General features: G+C 49.9%; 1 protein-coding gene across 5 annotated transcripts in view; it reads left to right on the top strand.

Annotated features, from left to right (window-relative positions):
- RASAL1 (RAS protein activator like 1) overlaps positions 1 to 17,605 on the top strand; it is a 153,077-nt gene that overhangs the window by 59,454 nt on the left and 76,018 nt on the right. For all 5 annotated transcript variants that reach the window (XR_012155094.1, XR_012155095.1, XM_073313149.1 and 2 more), the window contains exon 13: positions 6,736 to 6,928. Coding sequence is in view for 3 of the 5 variants with exons in the window: in XM_073313149.1 (XP_073169250.1) it covers positions 6,736 to 6,928 (193 nt within the window). In the remaining 2 variants the exon portion in view is untranslated. The remainder of the gene's footprint in view (positions 1 to 6,735; positions 6,929 to 17,605) is intronic.

Here is a 17,605-nt window from a genome sequence, read left to right as displayed (position 1 = left end):
AGAGGAAGACCAAGGAAAGGGTAGGCCCATTACTCAATGTGGGGTGGGGTGGGGGAAACAATAACAAAAAATGTGGAAATGGCAGAGGTGCTTAATGACTTCTTTGTTTTGGTTTTCACCAAGAAGGTTGGTGGCGATTGGACGTCAAACATAGTGAATACCAGTGAAAATGAGGTAGTATCAGAGGCTAAAATAGGGAAAGAACAAGTTAAAAATTACTTAGACAAGTTAGATGTCTTCAAGTCACCAGGGCCTGATGAAATGCATCCTAGAATACTCAAGGAGCTGACTGAGGAGATATCTGAGCCATTAGCGATTATCTTTGAAAAGTCATGGAAGACGGGAGAGATTCCAGAGGACTGGAAAAGGGCAAATATAGTGCCATTCTATAAAAAGGGAAATAAGGACAACCTGGGGAATTACAGACCTGTCAGCTTAGCTTCTGTACCTGGAAAGATAATGGAGCAAATAATTGAGCAATCAATTTGCAATCATCTAGAAGATAATAAGGTGATAAGTAACAGTCAGCATGGATTTGTCAAGAACAAATTGTGTCAAACCAATCTGATAGCTTTCTTTGGCATGGTAACAAGCCTTCTGGATGGGGGAAAGTGGTAGACGTGGTATATCTTGACTTTAGTAAAGCTTTTGATACTGTCTCGCATGACCTTCACAAACAAACTAGGGAAATGCAACCTAGATGGAGCTACTATAAGGTGGGTGCAAAACTGGTTGGAAAACTGTTCCCAGGGAGTAGTTATCCGTGGTTCAGTCATGCTGGAAGGGCATAACAGGGATCCACAGGGATCAGTTCTGGGTCCAGTTCTGTTCAATATCTTCATCAATGATTTAGATAATGGCATAGAGCGTACACTTACAAAGTTTTCAGATGATACCAAGCTGGGAGGGGTTGCAAGTAATTTGGACGATAGGATTAAAATTCAAAATGATCTGGACAAACTTGAGAAACGGTCTGAAGTAAATAGGATGAAATTCAATAAGGATAAATGCAAAGTACTCCACTTAGGAAGGAGTTGTCAGTTGCACACATACAAAATGGGAAATGACTGCCTAGGAAAGAGTACTGCAGAAAGGGATCTGGGGGTCAAGTGAGTGGACCACAAGCTAAATATGAGTCAACAGTGTAACACTCAAAGTATGAAAAAATACCTCCTCCCACCCCACTCTCCTGCTGGTAATAGCTTATCTAAAGTGATCACTCTCCTTACAATGTGTATGATAATCAAGTTGGGCCATTTCCAGCACAAATCCAGGTTTTCTCACCCCCCCCACACACACACAAACCCACTCTCCTGCTGCTAATAGCTTATCTAAAGTGACCACTCTCCTTACAATGTGTATGATAATCAAGGTGGGCCATTTCCAGGTAACCTATTTCCCCTTGTTTTTTCCTACCCCCCCCCCCGACGTTCTTGTTAAACCCTGGATTTGTGCTGGAAATGGCCCACCTTGATTATCATACACATTGTAAGGAGAGTGATCACTTCAGATAAGCTATTACCAGCAGGAGAGTGGGGTGGGAGGAGGTATTTTTTCATGCTTTGTGTGTATATAAAAAGATCTTCTACACTTTCCACAGTATGCATCCCATGAAGTGAGCTGTAGCTCACGAAAGCTTATGCTCAGATAAATTGGTTAGTCTCTAAGGTGCCACAAGTCCTCCTTTTCTTTTTGTGAATACAGACTAACATGGCTGTTACTCTGAAACCAGTGTAACACTGTTGCAAAAAAGCAAACATCATTCTGGGATGTATTAGCAGGAGTATTGTAAGCAAGACACAAGAAGTAATTCTTCTGCTCTACTCTGCGCTGATTAGGCCTCAACTGGAGTATCATGTCCAGTTCTGGGTGCCACATTTCAGGAAAGATGTGGACAAATTGGAAAAGGTCCAGAGAAGAGCAACAAAAATGATTAAAGGTCTAGAAAACATGACCTATGAGGGAAGATTTAAAAAAATTGGGTTTGTTTAGTCTGGAGAAGAGAAGACTGAGAGGGGACATGATAACAGTTTTCAAGTACATAAAAGGTTGATACAAGGAGGAGGAAGAAGAATTGTTCTTCTTAACCTCTGAGGATAGGATAAGAAGCAATGGGCTTAAATTGCAGCAAGGGAGGTTTAGGCTGGACATTAGGGAAAACTTCCTAACTGTCAGGGTGGTTAAGGACTGGAATAAATTGCCTAGGGAGGCTGTGGAATCTCCATCATTGGAGATTTTTTAGAGCAAGTTGGACAAACTCCTGTCAGGAATGGTCTAGATCAATGGTTCTCAAACGTTTGTACTGGTGACCCCTTTCACACAGCAAGCCTCTGAGTGCGACCCACCTTATAAATTAAAACCACATTTTTAAAATATATTTAACACCATTATAAATGCTAGAGGCAAAGTGGGGTTTGGGGTGGAGGCTGACAGCTCACAACCCCCCCATGTAATAAGCTTGCGACCCCCAGTTTGAGAACCCCTGGTCTAGATGATACTTCGTCCTGCCATGAGTGTAGGGGACTGGACTAGAAGACCTCTCAAGGTCCCTTCCAATCCTGTGGTTCTATGATCTGTCAAGGGGAGCTGTGATTGGTGCTGCTATGGGGCCTGGTGTGTGGGACTGGGGGCCACACTGCATCAGGTTAGGGTAACCACTGGTTGTGTGGCTGGTGGAGGCCTGGTTGCTCTAGGCCAGGGGGTCCTGCCATAGTCTTAGGGCAAGTATGGACCTCAGAGCAGAGCGAAGGGGCTGGGATGGCGCCGGGCGGCTGTGCTGGAACATATGAGCAGTCAGGCCAAAGGGTCCGGCAGGGAGTGAGAGGACTGGGGGAACTAGTTGCCTTGGATGCTCGTGGTGCGTGCATGTGGGAGCCGGGCGTAGCTGAGAGGAGAGCACAGGTGCGAGCGGTGTCGCTGGCTCCGGTGTGGGGGGGGGTTGGGCGCATTCCAGTTAGAAAGGGCAAATCAGGAAAACAGTGACACATGGAAGCTGCTGTAATTCACGGTTCATTTTTCCCACTTAACAGTGCTAATTAAAGCAGAGAAAAGTGAGTCTGAAAATAACCCAGTAGCCTCCGGGGACCATACACACAGGCAGGGCAGCATCCCCCCATCCAGGGAATTGTGATGGACTCTTGGGTTGCAACTCTGAGGTCACCTCACTCCCCGGTCTTCTGCTGCTATGCTGAGATTGGAGGGGGAAGGAGAAGAAATTAACCCTTTGCCCTCCAGTGCCTGTGGCATGAACTCCCCTTCTCCCAGAGGGCCACCCAGGTAACTCGGGAGGGGCTCATCTCCTCAAAGATCACGTGGCCCAGATAGACCAGAGCAACTCCCGCCCCTGAGCGCTGGCCACGGGAGTTCAGCATTTCTCCGGAGGGGAAGGCTGCTCTGAGCAGGCTGGAGCATGTGTGGCATTGTCAGGGTGCTGCTCTGCCCTGAGAGGAGATGGGTGCTGGGTTCTGCCCAGCCTTCCCTTCATCCCTGGGCTGCTGGCTCAGCCCTTCCCAGCTCAGCTGCAGCGTAGTGGTCTGTACGAAAGGAGCAAGCAGGCTCAGCCCAGCCACTAGAGGGCAGGCCTCAGCCATTATCGGTAGCTCTAATTGGCCCCCGATCAGCCATCTCCTCAGAGGGGCCATGGACATGGGAGTCCCCCGTGCTGGGCCGGGGCAGTGAGGCAGTGTGTGTGGGAGTTTGCCCTGCACCTGCCTCTGCTGCACCTGGTCATGGGTAAACTGCAGTTTCTGCTTTCCAGCACCATCAGGCTAGCACTGAATTGACTCAGCGCCCGTGCGAGGAGCCTGCCAGGGACTAGCTGGTGGTGCAAGCTGCTGGGGCATGGAAGGAGCTGGGTCTCTGGCGAGCTGAGTGCATCACCGAATTAGCTTTTCTCGCCTGGCCCAGGGAAAACTGCTTCTGGGAAGAGGCGAAGGCTTGCCCCCTTCCTGGGGCAGAGCACAGGGCAGCAGCCAAACACATGCCCTAAGTGGGAGGCAAGGATCTCACCGGCTGAGCTCCTGGCTACTGACTGCAGGGTCATCGGGGATGATTCTCCTGATAAAAACAGCCCCCTAGCCCTATTCCCAGACATGTCTGTCATGACGGGAGGACTCACCCAGCCCCATGGCCATAGGGGGCCGGGGCTGGCACAGGAGGGGGGTTATTGTGGGTACTTAGGGTGTGCTAAGCACTGATCAGCTATAAGTGAAGTCATCCCCTGCCCAGGGGAGTGTCTAAGCCTCTCACCCTGCGGCATGCTGGGTGGCTTCCAGGAGCCCAGAGCCGGTGGAGGGAGCGGCTGAGCATTTTGAATAACAAACTGCATCTGTGCATGAGCAATTCTTCACCAGCGAGGGGCACCGGAGGGTCTGTAGATTCTGACTCCCACAATCTGCCCAGTGTGGTGAGCCCACCTTAGCAGGGGAACGGAGCCCCTGGGTCCAACAGTCTCACTGCACCTGAGCCAGTGGGATCCTACAGCTTCCCCACCCCTGCTGGTCTTCCCGGCTCCAAACCCGGAGTCATCGTGCTTGGCTTTCCCTGTGCGACCCCAGCTCTCCTGGAACCCCACAAGCCAGCCCAGTCCTCCCAGTATTTCCCCTGGAGTCCAGACAGGGCCGTTCCCAGGAGAGAAACAGCTCATGCTGGTTGCTAAGCAACACCATCTCAGGGATGCTGGAGCAGAGAGGAGGCTACTAGCCCTTGACGAATGGTGCACAAGGACTATGTCTTGAGGGAGTTGCTCCTCCATGGTGATTCTCCATCTCTGTGCTGTGCTGGCCACGCTCAGCAGGGTGTTTGTGTGGGGATGTGGGCTTGGGGGGCTCAGGAACAAGGCCCTTAGGGTATCCAGACTACATTCTTAGTGACATCAGTATGAACGGACTTAAAGCCACATGTGCAAGGCACATACCAATGACAGTCTTGTGCCAGTGACACCATAGGCGCCAACTTCTGCTGGCACCGGTGGGTGGTTGACCCTCCCCACCCCAACTCCATCCCACCCCACCCCCTCCCACCCTGCCTCCGCCCCCATTCCAACCCCTTCCCCAAAGTCCCCGCCCCAACCCCCCCCCTCCCTGCCCCTATTCCAACCCCTTCCCCAAATCCTCACCCTGGCCCTGCCTCTTTCCCGCCTCCTCCCCTGAGCGTGCCACGTTCCCGCTCCTCCCCTCTCCCTCCCAGAGCTTGTTACACCGCGAAACAGCTGTTTTGTGGCGGCGAGCGCTGGGAGGAGAAGCAGGGACATGGTGTGCTCAGGGGATTAAGTGGAGGCGAGGTGAGGTGGGGGGGCAGGGAGCTTGGCTGCCGGGGGGTGAAGAGCACCCACCATATTTTCCCTGATGGAGTCGGCGCCTATGAGTGACATGATGGAGTTTGCTGAGCTGGGTGTGGGCCGGGACAAGGAAGCCCAAAGCTGAATGCCATGCTAGGGCCCCATTGGTTTAGATGTCCAGACACACAGTGAGAGGCAACAGTCCCTGCCCCCCAGACAAGACAGAGGATTGCCCCAGCTTAGCCAAGAAGATGGACTGATTTGTCCAAAGTCACACAGGAGATCTGGAGTCAGTTGCTGGCTGACTCGTAGCCCGGTGTCTTGCTCCCTCTCAGGGTCAAAATAGCTTCTGATGATCCATGTGCCAGCCAGGTAGGAGGGGCCAGCTGCAAAGTCCTCTGGGGACAGGAATTGCTGGGGATCCCTGCTTTGAACTCTCAGAATGGACCGTGAAGATGAGGCAGGCCCAGGCAAGCCCTTTGAGTCTGAAGCCAGGATTTGCAGTGCCCAGCTTCGCTCTAAGCAAAGGGTCACTCTGACCAGGACTGCAGAGTGTACGCTGCAGGGCTGGGATTGGCTTTGGGAGCTCATTGTGCTGTAAATGTTAGGCACTAGCAAGACAAAGGGGTTTCCTGGCCTTGGAGCTGCTGCATGCTTGAACCTGGCTGCCAGGGAGCCCAATTCTTAGACCCAGGCTGGGTGTGTTTTGTGTCCACAGAATTCCCCCTTTCCAGAGCAGTGGGCTCCAGAAGACTACAATTTTTTTTTTTTTAAAGAAAAGCCTGAATTTCAGAGGTGCCGAGTGTGTGCATGCATGCTGTGAGTGCTCAGCACCACTGGAAACACTGTTGCAAGGAAAATCTTCCAACCAAGACTACTTAGTGCAGTGCTGCCCTCCTCAGTCTGGAGCCTGAGACCCACTTTCTCAGATAGCAGCTCAGGTGCTCCCTTCAGGCATTAACACTGAAACCTAATCAGGGTGACCCAAATACCAGCTTGTTAACTATTTCACAGCTGATCATCTTTTTAGCTGAAGCATCCAGCTGATGTGCTTATCCCACAATTGCAAATTGCCTCCCCCATGCTCAACTATCCCCTCCCCCACTTTCCCCTACCTGAGAGTTATGCATGTCAATCCAAAAATCTGCAAGGCGAAAAAAAGCAAGGAGACATTTGATGTGGAATAGCCCAGGAGCCCCTGCGCTGACTTCAGTAGCCACCTCAATATTCCAGTCTGCAAAATCCTCCATTTAAAAGCAATGGACCTAAATCTGACATTGCAGCCTCTCAGCCTGCCATTTGCGGCACGAGTTTTCCACCGGGCCAAGACACGGAACGGCCCATGTCTCAAGGGGTAGCTTTGATTATATGCCAACAAAAGCAACAGTGCGAGAGAGCTAGTGCAAAGGCTCACGTGGATTTGTCGCTAATGTGCGTTTCTCTGGGTTTCTCTCCAGGAGGATTTCCTTCAAGGGCTCCCTGTCCAAGGCCCAGGTGCGGGAGAGCAGCCAGGAGCTCCTGAAGGGCTACCTGAGCGACATCATGGAGTCCATCATTGGCTCGGTGGAGAAGTGCCCCCCTATCGCGAGGGTGGCCTTCAAGCATCTGCACAAGCGGGTAGAGGAGCAGTTTCCAGAGGCGGAGCATGAGGTCAGAAAGTGGCACAGGGGGGTGAAGGGGAAAGGGGTCGGCAGGGAGAATTCCTCTGTAGGCAAACAAGGGCTCAGCCACAAACCATCATGGCGTGAAGAAGTCCTAGGGAATGGACTCTTTGCCTTCTAGCACCCTTCACCCTCACAACATACTGGCCACATGTGTCGTCGTCCACAGGCGCTGGCTTTCCAATGTGCCAGGTGGTGCTCAACCCCTGGCTCTGCCCCAGGCCCCCACCCCTTCCCTGCCTTTTCCCGCCCCAGTCCTCCCCCTCCCGCTCCCCCTAGCATGCTGCATCCTCGCTCCTCCTCTCCCCCCAGAGCCTCCTGCACGCTGTGAAACAGTAGATCGCGGTGGGTGGGAGGCATGGGGAGGGAGGGGGAGGCACTGATCGGCGGAGCCCCCCAGCGGACAGGAGGCGCCAGGGAAGGGACGGGGGAGCTGATGGAGGGCTGCTGGTGGGTGCTCAGCACCGCAATCTTTTCCCCCTGGGTGCTGCAGCCCCGGAGCACCGACAGCGTCGGCACCTGTATCTTTGTCCCCTTCTAATAGCCGGAGCCCGTAAGAGGATACCAGCCTGCTCTTGCTAAACTCGATGGGCTAGAGGAGGCTGTAGCTCAAGTGTTTTTGAGTTTTGATGCTACAGGGCCAGGCTTCAGCCCCCATTAAGGACCCAGCTGTGTGGTTGTTGCACTAGACTCTCAAAGCACTTCGACAGTGATGTTAGCCTCGCAATCTTCCCTGTCAAGTAGGTGAAGTGATTTGCCCAAGCTCAAAGCACTCAGCGGCAGGGCTGGGAAGGAACCCCAGGAGCCCTGTTTGCCATAACCTTTCGTGACTCCTGTTCATTTCGTTCCGGTGCCTTCCCCAATGAGCGCCTCACAGACTGTGCTAGCAGCCGGGCCCAGCCCTCCTTTCCCGGGGCCATCCGATGGGATCACAGAACAGGAGGTGCAGTTGACCTATTGCTGTCCTGTCCCCATGCTCCAGCCAGACTGCTCAGCAGGCTCTTTTCAATCCACTTGGAGCTGAGGGATGGTCGCTGTGGCTGGAGTTGGATCTGGGGGGAGGTGGGAGGTAGGTTCCCCAGGGACCTGCAGGAATTTGGAGAATCCACCCATGCTCCCCTGAATGGAGATGAGCTTCCATGCAGCAGCTGTGGTTTGTGGGCCGGATGCACTATAAAGCCTATAGAAGCTTGTGGGGAGGGCCTTGTTACCTGCATGAAGCCATGCAATTACCTATGCCTTTGAGAGAGCCCCACGGTTTCCGCCTGAGGAGTCAGCGAGCTGCTGAGCCTTCAATGCTACAGTTAGCTGGCCCCGAATCCAGTGTGGGGCTGCAAAGAGGGTGGGCAAGGAGGCTATCGGGGACAAAGGAACCGGGCCAGGATGATGCCTTTGTGGCAGGGGCAGCTGGGCATACCATGGGCAATCCTCTTCCAAGGCTTTCCATGGGCAACAGCGCTGTATCTCAGCCATGCAGTCCCCCTCGACACACACACCAGAAGTCACAATCCTCTGCTCGTGACATCACAGGAGCCAACTGTGATGTCACAAGGGAGGGTCATGACCTCATCCAGGGAAATAAATAGGGTGAGCAAGTGACATCTTGAATGGCAAAGGTTCTGTTTCTGTGCAAAAGGCCCAGCTAATAAAACCCTAGAAGAGATGCCAAGATAACAGATCTGACTGGGAGAATGTCTCCAGGAAAGTTTATTTTTCAGGGCTGTTTCCCCTTTTACCTGGGAGTGTCTGTATGATTGTGGTGCATGTGACTGATGTCTGGTGTACTGTCCCTAAAAATGTATCCAAACGCTGCCTTGTGTGCAAAGAAAAGCAGGAATGCCCAGTGGTTAGGGCAGTAGTATGGGAGTTTGACCTGGGTTCAAATCCCTGCTCTGGCACAGACTTCCAGTGTGACCTTGGGCAAGGCACTTATTCTCTCTGGGCTTCAATTTCCATCTGCCCAATGGGGATAACCTCTTGCCTCCCAGGGGTCTTATGAGGATACATGCATTATAGAATCATAGGCTGACTGGAGGGGACCATGATAGGTCATCTAGTCCAGTCCCCTTCAGGACTAAGTGGTATTTAGACCATTCCTGATAGGAGTTGTCTAACCTGCTCTTTAAAATCTCTAATGACGGAGATTCAACAACCTCCCTTTTATTCCACTGCGTAACCACCCTGACAGTTAGGAAGTTTTTCCTAATGTCCAACCTAAACCATCCTTGCCCCAAATTAAGCCCATTGCTTCTTGTCCTATCCTTAGAGGTTAACGGGAACAATTTTTCACCTTCTTCCTTGTAACAACCTTTTATGTCCATGAAAACTGTTATGTCCCCTCTCAGTCTTCTCTTCTCCAGACTAAACCAACCCAGTTTTTTCAATTTTCCCTCAGAGGTCATGTTTTCTAGACCTTTAATAATTTTTGTTGCTCTTTTCTGGCCTTTTTCCAATTTGTCCACATCTTTCCTGAAATGTGGCACCCAGAACTGGACACAATACTCCAGCTGAGGCCTAATCAGTGCGGAGTAGAGAGGAAGAATTACTTCTTGTGTCTTGCTTACAACACTCCTGCTAATACAGCCCAGAATGATGTTTGCTTTTTTTGCAACACTGTTACACTTCTGACTCATATTTAGCTTGTGATCCACTATAACTAGGGCGCTATCAAATTCACAGTCCATTTTGGTCAATTTCAATTTTTAAAAATGGTAAATTTCATGATTTCAGACATTTAAATTTTAGGTGTTTTAACTGTAGGGGTCCTGACCCAACTCCGAAGGAAGCAGGGCAGAAGTAAGGGTGGCGTGATATGGAATTGCCACCCTTACTTCTGCGCTGCACTGCCTACAGAGCTGGGCACCTGGTCAGCAGCCGCCGCTCTCCAGCCACCCAGCTCTGAAGTCAGCGCAGAAGGAAGAGTGGCGATACTGCGATACCCCCAACAGTAACCTGGGAACCTCCGCCCCTCCTCGCGATGACCCTCTTTTGGATTGGAACCTTCAGCCTGAGAAACCCTGGTCTGTATAGTATAGGGTAAAAGTATATAAAAAACAAAGACCAGATTTCACAGTCCATGATGCGTTTTCATGGCCATGAATTTGGTGGGGCCCTAACTATAACCCACAGATCCCTTTCCTCAGTAGTCCTTCCTAGGCAGTCATTTCCCATTTTGTAGGTGTGCAACTGATCGTTCCGTTGGAAGCAGGGGGGCTGGAACAATGTGTACAGTGGGGGAGGGGAGGGGGAGGCGAGAGCCATTGAACCAAACTGCGAACCCTGGATATGGTGGAAACCACTTCATGCCAGGGGGTGCAGCAGCCCCCCCAGCACTTGTAGTTGCAGCACCTATGCTTCTAAGGGGAGCACTTTGCATTTGTCTTTATTGAATTTCATTCTGTTTACTTCAGACCATTTCTCCAGTTTGTCCAGATCATTTTGAATTTTAATCCTGTCCTGCAACCCTCCCAGCTTGGTATCGTCCGCAGACTTTAGCAGTGTACTCTCTATGCCATTATTTACATCTTTGATTCATAGATTCATAGATATTTAGGTCAGAAGGGACCATTATGATCATCTAGTCTGACCTCCTGCACAACGCATATCTTGATGAAGATATTGAACAGAAACGGACACAGAACTGATCCCTGAGGGACCCCACTTGCTATGCCCTTCCAGCTTGACTGTGAACCATTGATAACTGTTTTTGCCAACCAGTTATGCACTCACCTTATCTAGGTTGTATTTCCCTAGTTTGTTTATGAAAAGGTATTGAGAGACAATATCAAAGCATAAAAACAGCCAGACTGGGTCAGACCAAAGGTCCATCTAGCTCAGTATCCTGTCTTCTGACAGTGGCCAATGGCAGGTGCCTCAGAGGGAATGAACAGAACAGGTCCTTATCAAGTGATCCATCCCCTGTCGCCCATTCCCAGCGTTTGGCAAACACTGAAGTCAAGATATACCACATCTACTGCTTTCCACTTATCCACAAGGCTTATTACCTTTTTTGTTCTTAATAAATCCATGCTGTCTGTTACTTATCACCTTATTATCTTCTAGATGATTGCAAATTGATTGCTTAATTATTTGCTCCATTATCTTTCTGATACGGAAGTTAAGATGACTGGTCTGTAATTCCCCGGGTTGTTCTTATTTCCCTTTTTATAGATTGGCACTATAGTTGCCCTTTTCTAGTCTTCTAGAATCTCTCCCGTCTTCCATGACTTTTCAAAGATAAATGTTAATGGCTCAGATATCGCCTCAGTCAGCTCCTTGAGTATTCTAGGATGCATTTAATCAGTCCCTGGTGTCTTGAAGACATCTAACTTCTCTAAGTAATTTTTAATTTATTCTTTCCCTATTTTAGCCTCTGATTGTACCTCATTTTCACCAGCATTCACGACATCAGATGTCCAATGGCTACTAAACTTTTTGGTGAAAACTGAAACAAAAAAATCATTTAGCACGTTGCCATTTCTATATTTTCTGTTATAGTTCCCCTCCCCCACCCTCATTGAGTAATGGGTCTATCCTGTCCTTGGTCTTCCTCTTGCTTCTAATGTATTTGTAGAAAGTTTTCTTGTTACCCTTTATGTCTCTAGCTAGTTTAATCTCATTTTGTGCGTTGACCTTTCTAATTTTGTCCCCACATACTTGTATTATTTATTTATATTTATCCTTTGTAATTTGACCTAGTTTCCACTTTTTGTAGGGCTCTTTTTTGAGTTTCAGATCATTGACGATCTCCTGGTTAAGCCAGGGTGTTCTCTTGCCATACTTCCTATCTTTCCTACGTAGTGGGATAGTTTGCTCTTGTGCCCTTAATAATGCCTCTTTGAAAAACTGACAACTCTCCTGAAATGTTTTTGCCTTAGATTTGCTTCCCATGGGATCTTACCTACCAACTCCCTGAGTTTGCTAATGTCTGCCTTCTTGAAATCCAGTGTCTTTCTCATGCTGTTTTCCCTCCTGTCATTCCTTAGGGTATGTCTACACTGGCAGAATTCCAGCGCCGGCAGTTCCAGAGAGCGCTGAAGGGACACTGCTGTTGTGTGTTCACACTGTCAGCTGCCTGTGCAATAGCATGTTCACACTTGTATCACTTGCAGCGGTATTCGGAGTGGTGCACTCTGGGCAGCTGTCCCACAGAGCATCTCTTCCTCTTCTGCCGCTAAGAGTTGTGGGAAGACGGAGGGGTCGCGGGGCATCCTGGGTCCTGTCCCAATGCCCCGTGATGCATGGCTTCGCATCCCAGCAATCCCTGTGCTTCCATCTGCATTCGGTGCCATCTTTCAGTGGTTTGTGTACTGCGCGCTCTGCCTCTGCAGTCTGCAGGAATGGATCCCGCACTGTTGACCAATATGCTGCTCGCTCTGACTAACATGTCACGAGTGGCAGTGGAGTTATTCCTTAAACTACAAAGGCAAGAGGAGTTCGACATTGATCTCGCCACGTGTAGTAGCTACAACACGAGATTGCTTGTGGCATTCATGGAGGTGCTGACCACTGTGGAACGCTGCTTTTGGGCTCGGGAACGAAGCACTGAGTGGTGGGATCACATCGTCATGCACATCTGGGATGATGAGCAGTGGCTGGAGAGTGTTCGGATGAGGAAAGCCACATTCATGGAACTGTGTGATGAGCTCATCCCAGCCCTGAGGCACAAGGACACGAGAATGAGAGCTGCCCGGCCATTGGAGAAGCGCGTGGCAATTTCACTGTTGAAGGTGGCTACTTCAGACTGCTACTGATCGGTCACTAACCAGTTCGGAGTGGGAAAGTCGACCATTGGACTCGTGTTGACAGAAGTGTGTAGGGCCATTAATTGCATCCTGCTCCGAAAAATTGTGATTCTGGGCAACGTGTGTGACATTGTGGATGGTTTTGCATAGTGGATGGCTTCCCAAACTGCGGAGGGGCGATAGATGGCATGCATATTCCAATTCTGGCACCAGACCATGTAGCCACTGAGTACATTAATCAGAAGGGGAATTTCTGTATGGTTCTCCAGGCACTTGTGGATCACCATGGGTGTTTCACGGACATTAACGCAGGCTGGTCCATGCATCTTTCGGAACACTGGCTTGCTCAGGAAGCTGCAAGCTGGGACTTTCTTCCTGGACCAGAAGATCACTCTAGGGGAAGTCGAAATGTCCACTGTGATCCTGGGAGACCCTGCCTACCTCTTAATCCCGTGGTTTATGAAGCCATACACAGGGCACCTTGACAGCAGCAAGGAGCGGTTCAACAACAGGCTGAGCAAGTGCAGAATGACTGTTGAGTGTGCCGTTTAAAGGCCTGCTGGTGATGCCTGTATGGGAAGCTGGACCTAGCGGATGACAATATCCCTATGCTTATAGCCGCGTTCTGTACGCTCCATAATATTTGTGGAGGGAAGGGTGATGGCTTCACTTAGGGTTGGACTGCTGAGGCTCAGTGAAGGGAGGCTGAATGTGAACAGCCGGAGACCAGGGCTATTAGAGGGGTGCAGTGCGGGGCCATAAGGATCAGGGGTGCCTTGAGACAGCAATTTGAAGCTGAAATCCACTAATATTTGTTGCTGTTCTCGGGAGTGCAGTGCTTGTAATGCTAGGAGGTGATTGTGATTGGTGCAGATGATGCACTATGAAGGTTTAAGAAAATTGCCTGTTACTTTGCAGGGCTCTGTTTGCCTTCAATTAATGGAATAAAGATTGCTTTCAACCCAACACTAATATTTATTAAAAAATAACAACCGGAGGAGAAAGACAAACAAAAAAAACACATCAGCACGGTGGGGGATGGGGGAAGGGAGGGTCCCAGGAGGAGGTGGGGTTCCAGGATTGTTAAAGATGTGTGTATGCCCAGAGATCATATCCAACCTTCTCCTTTGGAGTACAGTGCAGCGAGTACTGTACTTCAGCAGGGAGAAACTGCAGCGGGACGGGTGTTGAGTGCAGTGGGTAGTGGGAGTCCGCAGGGCTGGACTTTGATGGGGCAGGAGTGGAATGCTGCGGGTACGGACTGGAGCCAGGAGGTTGATAAGTGTGTTGGTGGTGTCTGGGGGGTGCGTGGGAAAGAGTTTTGCGACAGCGGCTGCAGGGGAAGGCGGGCGGGCAGCTGATTGGTTTGCAGTGCTAGTAGCACCTGGAGTGTGTCTGCTTGGCGCGCAATAACATTCAATAGCTGCTCCGTGGCTTCCTTCTGGTGCGCCGTGTTCTCCTTTCGGTCCCTCTTCTCGCTGTCCCGCCACTACTTCAGTTCTTGTTTTTCGGCCGCAGAGTGCATCATGACATCACGCAGAAAGTTCTCTTTAGTTCTTCGTGGCCGCTTTCTAATTCTGTGCAGCTTTTCAGCCGGTGATAACAAAGAGGGAGGCTGGGCTCCCAAGGTCTTATCTGTTAAGCCAAAGTGCAACAATTTACAGAAGCCGCATTGTTTGCAACACACAGACCGCTGATTCAGTGATTTAAAACACCTTCTGAAATAAAAAATTGTCTCCAATACATTCCAAGAACTTGTTGGATAATCTGTGCCTTGCTGGGTTGTTTTCCCAAGAGATGTCTGGGGAGTTGAAGTCCCCCATCACCGCCAAGTCCTGGGCTTCAGATGATTTTGTTAGTTGTTTAAAAAAAACCTCCTCCACCTCTTCTTCCTGGCTAGGGGGTCTGTAGTAGACCCCGACCGTGACCTCACCCTTGGTTTTTACCCCTTTTATCCTGACCCAGAGATTTTCAACAAGTCTGTCTCCTATTTTATCTTAAAGTCGGTCCAAGTGTATACGTTTTTAACATAGAAGACAACACCTCCTGCCTTTTCCCACTGCCTGTCCTTCCTGAGCAAGCTGTACCCTTCTGTACCAATATTCCAGTCCAGTCTCTGTGATGGCAGCTATGTCATAGCTGTATTTATTAACTAGTATTTCAAGTTCTTCCTGCTTATTCCCCATACTTCTCACATTAGTATACAGACATAAGATACTGATTTGATTTTCTCCCTGTGTTCTTTCTGGTCTTTCCCTTATCCCTGCTATAATGGCCCATGTTCCCCACAGTCTCCGACCCATCTCCTAGGTCTCCATGTTTTGGACTTACCTGTGGGCTTCTGTCACCTGCCGTCATTGAACCTAGATTAAAACCCTTCTCACTAGGTTAGCCAGTCTGTATCCAAATACGCTCTTCCCCTTCCTCGATAGGTGGACCCCATCTCTGCTTATCAGTCCTTCCTGGAACAGCATCCCCTGGTCAAGGAAGCCAAAGCCCCCCTGGCAACACCATCTTCACAGCCAGGCATTCATCTCCAGGATGTATCTGTCTGTGCCTGGGCCCCCTACCCTTGACCGGAAGGATCATAGAATCATAGAATCATAGAATATCAGGGTTGGAAGGGACCCCAGAAGGTCATCTAGTCCAACCCCCTGCTCAAAGCAGGACCAATTCCCATTTAAATCATCCCAGCCAGGGCTTTGTCAAGCCTGACCTTAAAAACCTCTAAGGAAGGAGATTCTACCACCTCCCTAGGTAACGCATTCCAGTGTTTCACCACCTTCTTAGTGAAAAAGTTTTTCCTAATATCCAATCTAAACCTCCCCCACTGCAACTTGAGACCATTACTCCTCGTTCTGTCATCTGCTACCATTGAGAACAGTCTAGAGCCATCCTCTTTGGAACCCCCTTTCAGGTAGTTGAAAGCAGCTATCAAATCCCCCCTCATTCTTCTCTTCTGCAGGCTAAACAATCCCAGCTCCCTCAGCCTCTCCTCATAAGTCATGTGTTCCAGACCCCTAATCATTTTTGTTGCCCTTCGCTGGACTCTCTCCAATCTATCCACATCCTTCCTGTAGTGTGGGGCCCAAAACTGGACACAGTACTCCAGATGAGGCCTCACCAATGTCGAATACAGGGGAACGATCACGTCCCTCGATCTGCTCGCTATGCCCCTACTTATACACCCCAAAATGCCATTGGCCTTCTTGGCAACAAGGGCACACTGCTGACTCATATCCAGCTTCTCGTCCACTGTCACCCCTAGGTCCTTTTCCACAGAACTGCTGCCTAGCCATTTGGTCCCTAGTCTGTAGCTGTGCATTGGGTTCTTCCGTCCTAAGTGCAGGACCCTGCCCTTATCCTTATTGAACCTCATCAGATTTCTTTTGGCCCAATCCTCCAATTTGTCTAGGTCCTTCTGTATCCTATCCCTCCCCTCCAGTCTATCTACCACTCCTCCCAGTTTAGTATCATCCGCAAATTTGCTGAGAGTGCAATCCACACCATCCTCCAGATCATTTATGAAGATATTGAACAAAACCGGCCCCAGGACCGACCCTTGGGGCACTCCACTTGATACCGGCTGCCAACTAGACATGGAGCCATTGATCACTACCCGTTGAGCCCGACAATCTAGCCAGCTTTCTACCCACCTTATAGTGCATTCATCCAGCCCAGACTTCCTTAACTTGCTGACAAGAATACTGTGGGAGACCGTGTCAAAAGCTTTGCTAAAGTCAAGAAACAATACATCCACTGCTTTCCCTTCATCCACAGAACCAGTAATCTCATCATAAAAGGCAATTAGATTAGTCAGGCATGACCTTCCCTTGGTGAATCCATGCTGGCTGTTCCTGATCATTTTCCTCTCCTCGAAGTGCTTCAGGATTGATTCTTAGAGGACCTGCTCCATGATTTTTCCAGGGACTGAGGTGAGGCTGACTGGCCTGTAGTTCCCAGGATCCTCCTTCTTCCCTTTTTTAAAGATTGGCACTACATTAGCCTTTTTCCAGTCATCCGGGACTTCCCCGGTTCGCCACGAGTTTTCAAAGATAATGGCCAGTGGCTCTGCAATCACAGCCGCCAATTCCTTCAGCACTCTCGGATGCAACTCGTCCGGCCCCATGGACTTGTGCATGTCCAGCTTTTCTAAATAGTCCCTAACCACCTCTATCTCCACAGAGGGCTGGCCATCTCTTCCCCATTTTGTGATGCCCAGCGCAGCAGTCTGGGAGCTGACCTTGTTAGTGAAAACAGAGGCAAAAAAAGCATTGAGTACATTAGCTTTTTCCACATCCTCTGTCACTAGGTTGCCTCCCTCATTCAGTAAGGGGCCCACACTTTCCTTGGCTTTCTTCTTGTTGCCAACGTACCTGAAGAAACCCTTCTTGTTACTCTTAACATCTCTGGCTAGCTGCAGCTCCAGGTGCGATTTGGCCCTCCTGATATCATTCCTACATGCCCGAGCAATATTTTTATACTCTTCCCTGGTCATATGTCCAACCTTCCACTTCTTGTAAGCTTCTTTTTTATGTTTAAGATCCGCTAGGATTTCACCATTAAGCCAAGCTAGTCGCCTGCCATATTTACTATTCTTTCGACTCATCGGGATGGTTTGTTCCTGTAACTTCAACAGGGATTCCTTGAAATACAGCCAGCTCTCCTGGACTCCTTTCCCCTTCAAGTTAGTCCCCCAGGGGATCCTGGCCATCCGTTCCCTGAGGGAGTCGAAGTCTGCTTTTCTGAAGTCCAGGGTCCGTATCCTGCTGCTTACCTTTCTTCCCTGCGTCAGGATCCTGAACTCAACCAACTCATGGTCACTGCCTCCCAGATTCCCATCCACTTTTGCTTCCCCCACTAATTCTACCCGGTTTGTGAGCAGCAGGTCAAGAAAAGCGCCCCCCTAGTTGGCTCCTCTA

This window comes from Lepidochelys kempii, chromosome 15 (genome assembly GCF_965140265.1).
Source record: "Lepidochelys kempii isolate rLepKem1 chromosome 15, rLepKem1.hap2, whole genome shotgun sequence".
NCBI lineage: Eukaryota > Metazoa > Chordata > Testudines > Cheloniidae > Lepidochelys > Lepidochelys kempii.
This window is presented reverse-complemented; position numbering and strand designations above follow the sequence as displayed.